Here is a 14,145-nt window from a genome sequence, read left to right on the forward strand (position 1 = left end):
TCTTTTCACATCCAGCTTTTGGGATTTTCGAGATGCTCCCCTCTGGTTGATGGTACAGAAGTATAAGGACGAAAACCAATCGCTTCGCCAATAGCTTTTTCTCCAAAACAGTCAATCCCCTGTCTCTCAAACAAATCCAGTGTGATAAGTAGAACTGTGCAACCAACAACCATCTACCTGAATATCTAGTCATCAGCCCCATCCACATGTAATATGCAGCTTCTGTTCAAATGTGTGTGTGTGTGTGTGTGTGTGTGTGTGTGTGTGTATGTGTGTGTGCAGTGCGTGCGTGTGCAATGCGTGCATGTGTGAGTATGCACAAGTTTTTATATTGACATGCACTTGTATGTATCTTATTTTTACTGTATCTGTGTTTGTGTATGATTTTCGATTTATGTTCGTGTCTTGTTACGTACTATCCCCCAAAAAATATTCCTTGTGACCCCGGTACACTTGGTAATAAAGACATATTCTATACTAATTTTAGCAGAATCATTTTGACCTGTTTTACAACCTCCAGATACTATTTGTACTATTGTGGTTACATGTAACCTTATGGCTATTTTGTTTAGTTGCAGTTGCAAGACTAGGTCCACTGATAAATCAGAATTAAATTCAAGCATATTTCATGGAAAAGTTTCAAACTGTTTAGTCCAACATATTCTATCCAGTTCAGGTATGTGTAATTAATTGCTGTTGACAACCTCACACAATTCAAGAATCACAGCACTCACAAACATGCAAACAAAACAACAACAAAAAAAAAAAAAAAAAAAAACCCGGAAAAAAGATCAACTCACTTCAAAGCCTCAAACTTCCTCTTTTCCTTGTGTGTTACAACTGGGCTGCTGGTATCGGTCTTCTGAGAAGGGGTCTGGATGACTGCTGCTGCTGCCACTGCTGATGCTGCCCCGGTTTTGATTCGTGAAGCACTGACAACTGGTGAGGGTGTCGGTTTGGTGGCCTGCATCAGAACTTTGCTAGATGCCGGCCCCAGCTGAGACAGAGGGGGACGTATGGCTTGGGGCACTGCAGGCTTAGTCTGTACCTGCGCTGTTGTCACCACTGCAGTTTTCTGTGGAACCAGGAAACAAATGTCAACTGTAGGGACTTGGATACTGTTACACGAATCTCTGACAGGCTGCTTTAATTCTGAAGAAATCTTACAGAGGTCCATCAGTGGAAGCACAAACTTCAGCTTGTAACTAAAAGTAGGCTCAGATGATATTAATCATTACTGAAAATACATTTATACACTGTATACAAAACAATTATTTATCAAACTGGAATGAACAATTGCAAAAACATCACTAATATGCAATCTAAGGTCAAACAACAGACATCCATTTTAGATCTATTGAAATGTTTACCCTTAAAATATACTGAAAACACTACACAAAAAATAGGGGCAGTGAAAGTCAACAGCTTCCTCTGGAACTTGAAAAAAAAAAAAAAAGGTCCTTTAGTATCCATCTGTGGACCAGATTACAGCAAGACACGGTGTTTACATACTAGACCGTAAATCATTTCCTATTAGAGTCTGCAGAATACCAAGCAGAGCATTTTCACATAATGAAACTCACCGTTTGTGGTCTGATCACTGGTGCAGGCTGCGATGGAACTTGTGGTCGCGGTGCTGATGGTGGAGGGGCATGTGATGCAGATGTGGCAATGACAATTTCATGGGGAGGAGCTCGAATACCTTCAATTGTCATTCTGTTCTGCTGCATGCACTGGCGTAGCATCGGCAGGCTTTTCTGTCAAATAGCTTCATTTGTCAAGTCTAATGGATAACACACATACTAGGTACAGATGTTAAAACACATACATCCGATGAAACATGCTCATTACTAGAAAAGAGAACTAAAACACCATTGCTGGCTACTAATAACAATAATAATAATGTGAATTTATATAGCGCCTATTCTCTAAACAGGACTCTAAGAACATTACAAAAATAGGCAAACATACACATGAACATGCACATACACACACACACAAGAATGTACACCCACACATATATATACACAAACATACAGACAAGAACAATGGGGTGGGGTGGTGGCTTTCCACATTAGTTTAAGTAAGTGGGTTTTCAAGGAAGACTTGAATGAAGTGGAAGAAGAGTTCCTGATCTGCGCAAGGAGTTGGTTCCAGACAGCTGGGCCATGAAAAGAGAAAGGACATTGAATGACTTCGTACTGACAGATGGGACATGAAGTATTGGACAAAAAGAGCTGTAAGGTATCTCTGGGCAGACCCAGAAATAGATGAGAAACTGACAAAGATATAAGTTTGCCGCTGATTCTGTATTGGACAGGAAGCCACTGTAAGAGAGGTGCGATATGCTCCCATCTAAGTGATTTGCAGATCAACCTGGCAGCACTGTTCTGGACCTTTTGGAGCTTTTCGAGAAGGTATTTTGGTGAACCAGCCAGAAGACTGTTACAATAATCAAGCCTAGGCAAGAGCATTGAACGGAGCAAAGTTCTTGTAGCGGAAAGGAAATGTCAAACGGAACAGATTTTTCTGATTTTCAAGTAGGCAGTTTTATAGATATTTAACACATGCTGCTTGAAGGAAAGATGATCAAAATGTAACACCAAGATTGTGGACTGAAGAAGAAAAGAACATCATTGGTCAATTAAATGCAATACAGATAGATACAGGAAGAGAAGAGTTATTCTGATATTCAAAGAGAGCAAGGAGCATGATTTCTGCTCTTCATAATCAGACTGTAGTTTGTTCAGAGTTGTCCGTAGTTTTAAGTCTGCAATGCACTTTGGGTGCTTGCGATCATGTTTCTGAGTTCAGAAATGGAACCTGATGTTTGTAGCTGGGTGTCGCCAGTGAAGCTTTAGATGTGACAGCGAGTGTTTGCCTATCAAGCCAGATACAGGTCTGATGTACAAACAGATCTGAGGACTGAACCTTGTGGATCCACATAGGTCAGGGGTGATGCAGATGAATAAAAGCCACATACAGAGGTTGTCTGGAACCAGGTGCAAAGATATGATTTCAGCCAGTTTAAAAGTCTGTTAGTCATGCCAAAGAGTTCTTCAGTCTAGAAAGAAGGATGTCGTATTTGATAGTATCTAAAGCTGCAGAAAGATTCAAAAGATATAGTGGAGATGTTCTGTCATAAGCAGGGGCAAGGAAAACACTGTTTACAACATACAGCCCTATTTATTTCATCTCTCTAGTATCTTACTGATGACACAGAGGTTTGAAAATTCACTCAGTTGTAGGGGAATACTTTCTTCTATTTTAATGTTAGATGCAGCATTTCTGTAGCCCTTCCCCCTCAACGATTTCATTTCAAAGCTTCATACAGATGCACTACCCACGAAATTCAAACATCAGCCTAAGAAATGAAGGAAAGAAAAAGCAAGAAGAAAAAAGTGAAAGCAGAAAAACTAACTTTTAGGAAGGGGACCAGGTAAGGCTGTGGAGATGATTTCAGCTCAAGCTGTAACTGCTGTGTGAAAATTTCTGGCTCCACTTTCGAATCCTGCAGGACAAAAAAATTGTTGGGTTAATCATCCAAAATAATACACACTGACAATCTGTAAAACAATCATAGATCTGGTAAAGTGAACACAAGGGAAAACATTTACAGAGCAATATGTGCCAGAGATCTCTAAACTGTGCAAGACTGATCATGTCTTCATGCTTTTTCTTTGTGCCAAGCGAGGATCTTGTCCTTTGACCTCTCAAACTGCCTTGCCATACATACAGGGGATGAATGGAAAGGTTTCATTCATCACAACTGTTTCATCAAGTCTGATTCCTTTCAGATCTACTTGTGGAGAAAGAGAGAGAGAGAGAGAGAGAGAGAGAGAGAGAGAGACAGAGAGAGAGAGAGCTGTTTTCTAAATTTACTAACACACACAACGGATATCCTCCCCCTCCAGAGAGAGAGAGAGAAAGAGAGAGAGAAAGACAGAGAGAGAACTGTTGTCTAACTTTACTAACACACACAACAGATAGATATCCTCCCCCTCCCACCCCAGAAATTCCACTCTCCTCTTCTGACACACACATGAACAGAGAGAAAACTGGGGTTCAGTGACAAATGGCAAGGACTGACAGTCCTGAAAAGTGTCCTATTACATTTAGTTTATAAACAAAGTATAAAAAGAAATGAGCATTTTCTACACATAGTTCCCTTCAAATCACTTACAATGAGTCCCTGAATGAGTTCTCGAACATTCTTCACAGTGGATGTCGGCTGGTTTGCAGCCAGCTTCATAAGGGTGGACAAAAAGTTCTTGCATTTTTTTACATTCTCCACCATTGCCTTATCTGGAAGAAAAATGAAAAACAATGATTTTGAAACAAGTAAAATAATTCATTCTAAAAGTGGTGCTTCATCATATCATCGAAACAAGCAATCTGTTTATGTTAATGTTCACAAAAAACATTTCAAGCAGTTTGCATACTTTGACAATTAAGCATAATTATATATATGTATATATATATATCTAGAACTAGTTTTGAACCTGAAAAAAACAAAACAAAAACAAAAACAAAACAAAAAAAAAAAACCAACTGATCAGTAAGTATATCCTCTGAGTCTGACAAAATGATTTGTCAAACATGCAATTCTTGTTTGAAGTCCTTTTTGTTTGTATACATATCATACATAGGAATGAAAGAGAACACACAATACCAATACTTTTAAATCAAAAGTATGTTTGCATTCCAAGTTGATTTCCTCTCAAAAAATATTCCAAAATAATATGCAGACATATTGTTGCATTATCAGTTCTTGTTCTTAATTTGTTCTGACAAGCCATACCTAAAACACAAAGAAGCAGAAAATTTTGGCACCAATAGGTACGTAAACAGACCTAGCCTGAGGTACTGACTATGTTCTTGGGTAGGGGCCACATGGGCCACATTAGATGCTGCCACGACAGCTGGCTGAGGCTGGGCAATGGACGGAGCAGGCAAGCTGGGAGTTGGCTGAGAGATGATACGGGGAGCCGGGGCCTGGGCCTGAGGTTGGGTCAAGGTTATTGGTTGACTCCGTGCCTGGGTTCCAGGCTGGATGACAATTGTGCCACCTGCTGGCCTTTGCAGTGCAGCTGACGTCACCGGCTGAAATGCACACACACTGTGCTATATTCTTGCTCATGTTACTTGATAACTTAAGCAATTTAACTATGGTACTGCAGGAACAAATGATGCACTTGATTGTTTTGGTATACCTTTGAAATGTGCATTGCTATGTAGATGATTGTGAAAAAACAAAACAAAAAACAAATAGCAACTTAATCATAGTAGAAATAATAGCCTGAATCCATCAATGATGATATGATCAAGACGCACATGTATAATATCCAGCATGATGTCCTTTATCCTTTCAACAGACCAAAATGAGGGCTAATGTAATGCAGTAGAACGCATACTGTGAACTACTGTGTAAATGCAAAGAATGATCTAGTAAATGCCTCCCCACATGCCCCTTTTTTTGGTTAAAAACTATACATAGGGTAAAATGCCTTGTAACTGCCCACCTCCCACTTTGGGTTAAAAGAAATCAATATCATGAACAAGTAATAAATTCTATAAATTGTTGGTTATTTAATATTTCACTTTGTTATTGTGTTAGACTGTTATCTTCTGCGATGTAAACAAAGCAATGCAAGATACTGAGATAAAAATGGTAAGTCTGCTGTATAATGAAATTAGGTGAGGGAATGGGCTTCCGAAAAACAGTAAAGCACCCAGTGAATGCCCACCCCTAATTTTCAGGTGAAATTTGTGTAGAGTGTGGGTGCGTGCTTACAAGGTAGTTTATGGCAACTGGCATATATAGCATACTAAAAAACAAAAAACACAAAGACAAACTGGCAGAACAAACAGTTCAACAAAAATTGTACTGTATATAGAATACAGTGACACACACGCATCCATACACACACTGGGAACAAAATCACTGACCCTTTGCTGGATCTTAAAAGGCGTGGAGGAGGTGATGGGTACGGATGTGCTGGCATTGCTGGGGTGGATGGTAGCACCCGGCTGACCTGGATGCAGTAGTACCAGCTGTCCCTGTTCATTTCGCATGAGGATTGTGCCATGCGGTATGGTGACTTGATTCTGCAATACCGATGTTAGAAAAGCATGGACAATTGGGTATTGATTATGCACCACCTGATCTCTCTCTACTCTACAATCAATCATCAAGACAAATTTCATTTTGTAGAACTTTTTAGATGCATCATCTATGAAAACCTGTTACAAACTAATGTCTGCAGGGCATTTGTGAAGGGAAATAGATACACCCTATTTCTGACTTCAGGCAAGTCCCAATCAGTAAATGAATAATACTATTAGTATTACCAGCTAAAAATAAGTAAAATAATAAAGTAACACGACTAATAAAGAAACAGCATAACACTGATCTGTCAATCTGGCAATAAGTAATTAATTATTCTCTGAACATTATAGTTAAAAAAAAGAGGCAAACCTCATGAGACAAGAGTCCCTTTTCAAGCTTGTTGTATCATTTAATCATTTTAAAACTTCAATTATTACAGTACAAATAAGAGAAAGGCACCAATAACAAAAGAAAGCGAATAATAACAGGGAATTTTTATTTTTTTAATTTTTAATACACGCTGTTGAAAATTTATAGACTGGTCTCACTCTCAGTATAAAGAATAATAACATGAACATGTGCACTATCAATTCATTGTCAGTAATATCAATATCCACCACCATTATTATTAACATCTGGTAAGAGCAAGAAAAAACATAAAACAAAAAATGCACATTTCATTACAGACCACATGCTAATAAACACACAATAAAAGAATGGTTAACACCACCAATTTGACCATCTCATTTAGTCAAAGATTTAAACTGTTCCTCTTTTGGAAAAAAAACAAAACAAAACAAAAAAACCAAACAAACAAGAGAGGCAAGGCCTTCAAGACTCACTTGTGATAAATTAAGTCCCCTAGCATTAATTACAGAGTAATTTCCCTTTTCTTTTTTTTTTTACTATCTGCACCAAAACGTTTGCAAAATAAATAAAAACTCCATGTTTAGCAAAAGAAGTTCCTGTTTGAACAAAAAATGATAATAATGACTGCTCTTGTTGTTGTGTCAGAATATGAGGTCAAAGTGCCAAGTTTAGAGAATACAAAAAATATAAATATAACAGTAAATGCAGTTTGCATATAATTAGGCTTCTTTTTATATTTTTTTGTGCCCATCCCAGAGGTGCAATATTGTTTTAAACAAGATGACTAGAAAGAACTGAATTTTTCCTATTTTTATGCCAAATTTGGTGTCAACTGACAAAGCATTTGCAGAGAAAATGTCAATCTTAAAGTTTACCATGGACACACAGACACACGGACGGACACACACACACACAGACAACCGAACACTGGGTTAAAACAAAGACTCACTTTGTTTACACAAGTGAGTCAAAAAATCATATTATAAAATGGTGATTTTTTCCTTCTTCCTGTGTTTTCCTCCCATTAATTATTTAAACATATACTTTAAACAATCGGGTACAGTTGAAACAACTATTTAGTATTATGAATTTGGTAAAATCAGAGTTATTATAGAAATGCCACATTTAGATTTTATTTCAACAGCTGATGTGAACCATAATTCTGCTTGCTTCAGTTAAGTTAAGTTGTCCATCTTATGGATCAAAAGTAACTGTTCTTGTTACAACCAATTCACTAGTAGCGTTACTTATTTCAATTATTCATTGAACATTTTACTTATTTTCATAACTTTTAAAACTAAGAGTCACTTTCATCCCCACATCAAAACTGTGAATTGTGAATGATGTTTTATTAACTTATGTGAAAACTAGGAAATGTTGCTTACATTAGTAATCTTTAAGCTGTTTAACTTAAAAAAAAAAAAAAAAAAAAAATCCAGCCATGGATTAAAATTTACAAAAATGTTTAATGGATATATTTTTTTAACTGACAAAACAAAACAAAATGAAAAAAAAGAAAAGAAAAGAAAAGAAAAGAAAAGAAAAGAAAAAAGGTGCAAGCAGACGAAAATAGCATACTCTGCTCATCTGACATTAATGACAACAACAACAACAACAACAACAAAAAAAAAAAAAAAAAAAAAAAAAAAAAAAAAAAAATGGATGCACCAAATTACTTAAAAACATTACATCATAATAATGAAGTATTTTCATGCTCAAAGTTAAACTCCCTAAGCACACGTGATTATTGCACAGCATTGTCAACAGGTATCGCGATCACAAGTAATAACATAGTTAAACTGCAGAGAAAATTCTAGTGTGAACTGACAAGAAAACAAAATCAAACAGCAGTCAGTAGGTCCACTGTGCAGGAGACTGACCAGAAACTGAACCACAGACTGTGCTGCTTAAATGACCATGATAGTAGAGCAGGGTTCTGGATTAACATGCGAGTGACTGCACATGTATGCAACTGAAATGATTTGTCCAACTCCTTTGGCCATCCATGAAAATGGATTCATAAGAATTATTGGAATTTCCTTTATCTTTACTATGGGTTTTCCTTTATTGTCTGCCATTGGTCAAACAGTTGTTCTTTCACGAAGCTGAGCCCTTGCCTTTCTATCTACCCTTCATCCTATCATCTGTCCTCTTTTCACCCTTGTGTCACCATTTCTTCCATCTTTCCATGCTCTTCTTTCATCTTTTCACCCTCTGGACTCTCAAGGGTCTCTATCCCTCCCTCCACTCCTTCCTCTCCATTCCACCATCCACCCTCTTTCTCTATCCCTCCCTCCTCCTCCCCTCTCACCCTTCTACATCCCTCCTCCCTCACTGCATCCCATCCCCTCTCCTATCTTCTTTCTCCATTCCTTCATCTTCCTTTCTGCATCTCTCTCTATCCAGTATCCTTCAACCTCTCCTGACCCTCAGTTTACTCATAAAATGATAAATGCATAATGATGCACAATGATACTAGAAAAAAAGAAAGAAAAAGAAGAAGAAAAAAAAATATATACACACACACAACCTGGTGCTTTCTAATCTTCTGAAGCATTCATAATAACATAACATTAGCAAAGATTTGACAAGATATACATAAACTCAAACTTCATATATATCATATCATACCTCAGCCACATACCTAATCTAAACATGTGAAAAGCACACTAGTTAACATTTTAATGCACAAAAAGAGTATAATGCACAAAAAGAGTATTAGCTACTTCTGGCTTGGTACTGACAAAAAACACTGAAAACATACAGAGATTCAGGACAGACAATACATGTCTAAATCAAATATATAATATATATGTATTAGAAGATTTTTAAAAGACGGAAGGAATCATATGTATTCCTCACAACCTATCAAATTTAATGTACTCTGTTGCTCAGCTGACCATGCCAGAGCTAATTCCTCAAGAGGATAATTAATTGTAAAACAAAAAAAGTCATAGTTGTTCCAGTTACCATGCTGTGGACACATTCATTGTCTAAATGGTAAAGTATACTGGGTAAAGACTAAAGGTCACGCAAAAAGTGTCTAAATCAAATCAAATCAAACAGTCATCCATATTATTCTGTTCTAAATAATGAGTCCACATCTGTTCAAATATGCCAAATGAAGTGTTTGTAGGAACAATCAGGAAATTTGGTAGGAACATTTTGAATTTGGTAGGAGTGCCTGGACTCCCAGCCACACCGGCAAGCCTACATTCTATCTACAAGGCACACAAACTTGGGCCGACCTGCAACACAGTGTAACTGCTACGATTTAACTGACTGGTCCACTCAATGCTGTTTCAATGTAAACATGCAGGCAATTAGCTGAGCATCATCATGTGAAACCAAGGTTAGTAAGACCAAGGGTTTTTTTGTGTTTTTTTGCTGCCCCATCATCTGCACCATTTCAGTCGCATTACTCCCACTCCGCTCATTCTGAGTCCCCCATACATGGCCACACCCCGGTTGGTTCATATGTCACAGTCCCAGTACTGGCAGTCCACAGGGAACCATCAATGTTCAGTCGCCAGGCCACACATCACAGGAGACCCTACACTACTGTTGAGTCACTCTGGTGGTGTTCGGTAGTGCCTGTTTTGATTTGACGTATCTAGGACATCACCTACTAAGCCCCCTACTAATGAAAATAATGGCTTAGTCACAGAGCCAGACTGAGTGAGTGTCTCTCCCAGAGTGGAGACTGCCCTCCAACGGCAGTCCCCCATCAATCTGCCGACACTGAAGACCTTGACAAGACTTACCCCGAGCACAATAGTGGAGGAATGTCGGAACTGAGGTCACCATGAGAGCAGGGCATAAAAGGCCATGTACTTTAAATATAATTTGGGGCTTTTTTTTTTTATACTGGTGATGAAGAAAGAGGATGATGATGACGATGATGATGTTGACGATGCTGCTACAGATGACCATTTAGGTTTGAGACTATGTGACACTGCTGTACTCTGCTTCCTGTCATAATGGTATCCTGGGGTCAACCAGGCCCAAGAGATACAGACACTTGCAGTGTTGGTCAGGAAAGTAGAGCAACACATCTAAAGAATCATCCGTAAAGTGGTCCCAGTTTTCCTATTTAAGACCATACTGGCCATAGCATACTTAACTCTGGGTAGGAGCCGGCTGCAGGCCGAAAAACCCACCTCTGCTGGGATTCAAACTTGCGTCCTCCCAGCCGTCAGACCACGATGCTAACCACTTCGCCATGGCGACTGGTTAGTAAGACCAAGATTAGTAGTAAGTGCACTGACCTCATGATCGATAGATCTAGAGCGTTTGGGTTATGTTATGACAGGAAAGCATGTGACCATGCTATGTAGTCGAATATGAACTTATTGGAACAATTTAGACATTGGTGTAACTCAGAACAAGCTGCCATTAAGCGTAGCAAAATATGGCGAAATTGAAACAGCTGGAATCTCTGTCTATTGGATCTTAAGATTAAGAGCAGACTGCAAAAGATTAAGAGCTCCATCTTTGCAACAATTTAACAAGAAAAACAAGGCCATCAAAGACTCACATAAAACATATGCATATGACTACAAGAGAGAGAGAGAGAGAGAGAGAGAGAGAGAGAGAGAGAGAGACAGACAGACAGACAGACAGAGATAGGAGAAAGACACACAGAGAGAGGAGAGATTAAACAAACTTTATCACAAAAGGATATAAAGACGTTCGACAGAGAGAAAAGAGAGACAGAGAGAGAGAGAGAGACAGACAGACAGATAAGACAGAGACTGAGAGAAGCGATGGAAGAAACAGAAAAATAAATGACATTGTTAACTGAAGCAAACATTTTGTAACAGGACATTATCATTTGCAAACTGCTTTTACCTTGACACCCTAAGTGTCTGTTTTACCCAAAATGAATTACTGCACCAACCTGATTGATGAACACACACACACGCTACCATATAATTATAAATCATACTTCTATACTTTTCTATTACATTGTGACCTCACACTCTTCCCCTGACCTCAATTTAGGTTGTTTAGTAATAGCCCAGACGACCCCTGACCTAACTCTTTGTATGGTTTAGTTCTCGCTGATTATAACCACTCTTGGAGCCAAATTTGATGAAAATAATACACAAAATCCTTTCTCTACAGACCTTTCCATCCTTTGTCATTTTTTAGTTTATATGCCATGTCCAGATGACACTGACTTTAAATATATGCACTTTGATCATACTGTTACCATATCCAGATATAGCAAGAGGTAAAGCCTTCAAGACTCACTTGTGCTTCACGCTTAAACCAGTATTAAAGAATTATGAGGAGAAAAAAAAGATATTGAAAAACCATTGAAAAGTGCTCTGTATTAAATATGATACATGAAATAAACTTGTGAGAAAAAATTGAATAAAAAGAAAAGGCATGCGAGCGAGATTGAACCATGCATGTTCAGTTCCAAAGCAAGCAAACTAATCCCCACATTCATTCATTTTGCCCATCGCTCCTGGTGGAGCATAGGCCATCGACGACCCCTCGCCATCGCACTCTGTTCTGGCCATTCCAGTCCAGTTGGTCCCTTGCTGCTTCAGCTCTGCCTCGGTATCTCGCCTCCAGCTGTTTCGAGGCCGGCCTCTCTTCCTCTTTCCCTGTGGGTTCCAGGTCAGGGCTTGGCGTGTGATGCTGGACGCTGGCTTCCTGAGGGTGTGTCCGATCCAGCCCCACTTCCTCCGCAATATCTGCTTGGCCACTGGTTCTTGTCCCGCTCGCTCCCACAGATCTTCGTTTCGGATCTTCTCCTGCCATTGGATCTTGTAGATGCGCCTCAGACAGGTGTTGAAGAATGTCTGAATTTTCTGCTGCATCGTCTGTGTTGTCCGCCATGTCTCGCATCCGTAGAGCAGGACTGACTTCACATTGGAGTTGAAGATGCGGAGTTTGGTTTTACATCTGATGTCACTTGACTAAATTTAGTATTTAAAGCAATGTTGATGTTTCTTCTTTGTGTGATAAATAGATGTGATTGTAGTGGTCGTAATAATGCCAAAGAAACAAGAAAAACGAGGTCATATCGTCTTCAAATACAACCTACCTTCCAACAGGCCTAACTCAGTGGGAAGCGTTTTATAGAATTTTCGGATTTTGGAACGAACCGCAACGAAATAAACTGTTAATGATCCGGAAAAAAGGCGCAATTCAGGAGACTTACATTTACAACCTGTTATTGGTATGACTGTGAAGATTTTGTACACACTATGTTTAAGTCAAATTTGGTACTGGCAGGTATTTCCAGAGAAAATGTCAATTTTAAAGTTTACCACCTGAACACTGGGTTAAAACACAGATTCACTTCGTTTACACAAGTGAGTCATTAAATGAACATTCCAAGTTAACTATATTCATGAAAGTGTGAATCAAATAAACACAATATATACTCACATTGGAACCTGGAGGTCCTGGTTGCCTTGGAGCTATGTTGGGCTGTTGAGTTATCCTTACTGGAGTTGATACTCGCATTCCTGTTTTCACCACAGTGGGTGCCACACTGGCTAACCGTGGTGTACCTTGCGTTCCAGACACATTGACGACATGCACTGGCTGTGTCATGTTTGCCTGTGTAGTTACAACAGTAGGCTGCTGCACAACTGTCACTTGCTGCGCTTGGGGCTGTGCACGAACAATTATGTTGGGGTTTGAAACACCTGCCACACCTTTCAAAGTTGTGTTCACCAATGCCCCTGAATGGGCCACACTCACAATCGATGGGTCTGATTTTATATGTACAGCTGTAGGCGCACCCCCTTCCTGCTTCACTATGAAGTGCTGATTGGTATGTGTTCCATCTTGCTTCAAGGCCAGTGTTGTACCACCTTCTTGTTTCACCACAAAACCCTGCTGTGGCATCATTGCACGGTCTTTTGTGACTTGAATATGATGTGCACTACCATTATGAACAACCGTCACCGGTTTCTGTTCTGCTGCAATGGAGTTGGCAAGATTGTATATGGTGCTACTAGCTGCAGTAGCGTTTGTCCTTGTTGTGCCCATGCTGGGACCATGTGGCACAGCATGAATATTGTTTGTTGCTCCTGTCGGAACAGTTGCTTGGGAAATGACATTCCCTCCACTTGTTATGAATGTTGCGTTTGTAGTGGGTACTAGGGTGGAATTAGACTGTGAAACAATTCTGATAGTTGGTGTAGAGATCTTCTGTCCATCTGCCCTACCATTACTGTTAATGCTTGTGTTTACATTCAAATGGGACACCCCAGCACCACTTACAGGCGTACTGGACGAGTTGATGATCGATGAAATTCCCAAAATCTCCGAATTAGTCAATTTAGGAGTAGATACTGATGTACTAGCGTTCAAAGTACCATTATTTGACAAACCTTTTTGATTTGGTGTCACTGTTTGGTTTGCAAGAAACAGAGTACGAGTTGATGCTGCTGCAATCCCACCAACGTGATTATTATTAAAAGATGTTTCTGATAGAGTTTTTGGTACTTGCGTGCTAGCTGGGGTTGCTAACTGCGTTTCCAGGGATCCAACCAAAGCGCTAACTGCTTTTTCATCGATTTCTGAAGACAAAAAGTCGTCGATAGACTCCTGCTCCGCCATTTCTGTAGCTCTACAAATCTTGGAATAAGATGCGCATGTGTATAAAATGGCATTGTGGGAAATTTACTTCCGTCGCG

At 39.2% G+C, this 14,145-nt stretch overlaps 1 protein-coding gene across 2 annotated transcripts in view; it reads right to left on the bottom strand.

Annotated features, from left to right (window-relative positions):
- The window catches only part of LOC143285385 (transcription initiation factor TFIID subunit 4-like), a 36,301-nt gene extending 22,233 nt beyond the window's left edge, over positions 1 to 14,068 (bottom strand). For both annotated transcript variants that reach the window (XR_013055685.1, XM_076592623.1), the window contains exons 1-7: positions 12,887 to 14,068; positions 5,950 to 6,108; positions 4,872 to 5,103; positions 4,184 to 4,305; positions 3,422 to 3,511; positions 1,584 to 1,757; positions 801 to 1,075 (exon numbers count right to left, since the gene is read on the bottom strand). Coding sequence is in view for 1 of the 2 variants with exons in the window: in XM_076592623.1 (XP_076448738.1) it covers positions 801 to 1,075; positions 1,584 to 1,757; positions 3,422 to 3,511; positions 4,184 to 4,305; positions 4,872 to 5,103; positions 5,950 to 6,108; positions 12,887 to 14,068 (2,234 nt within the window). In the remaining variant the exon portion in view is untranslated. The remainder of the gene's footprint in view (positions 1 to 800; positions 1,076 to 1,583; positions 1,758 to 3,421; positions 3,512 to 4,183; positions 4,306 to 4,871; positions 5,104 to 5,949; positions 6,109 to 12,886) is intronic.
- Between the last annotated feature and the right edge of the window lie 77 nt (positions 14,069 to 14,145).

This window comes from Babylonia areolata, chromosome 9, assembly GCF_041734735.1.
Source record: "Babylonia areolata isolate BAREFJ2019XMU chromosome 9, ASM4173473v1, whole genome shotgun sequence".
NCBI lineage: Eukaryota > Metazoa > Mollusca > Gastropoda > Neogastropoda > Buccinidae > Babylonia > Babylonia areolata.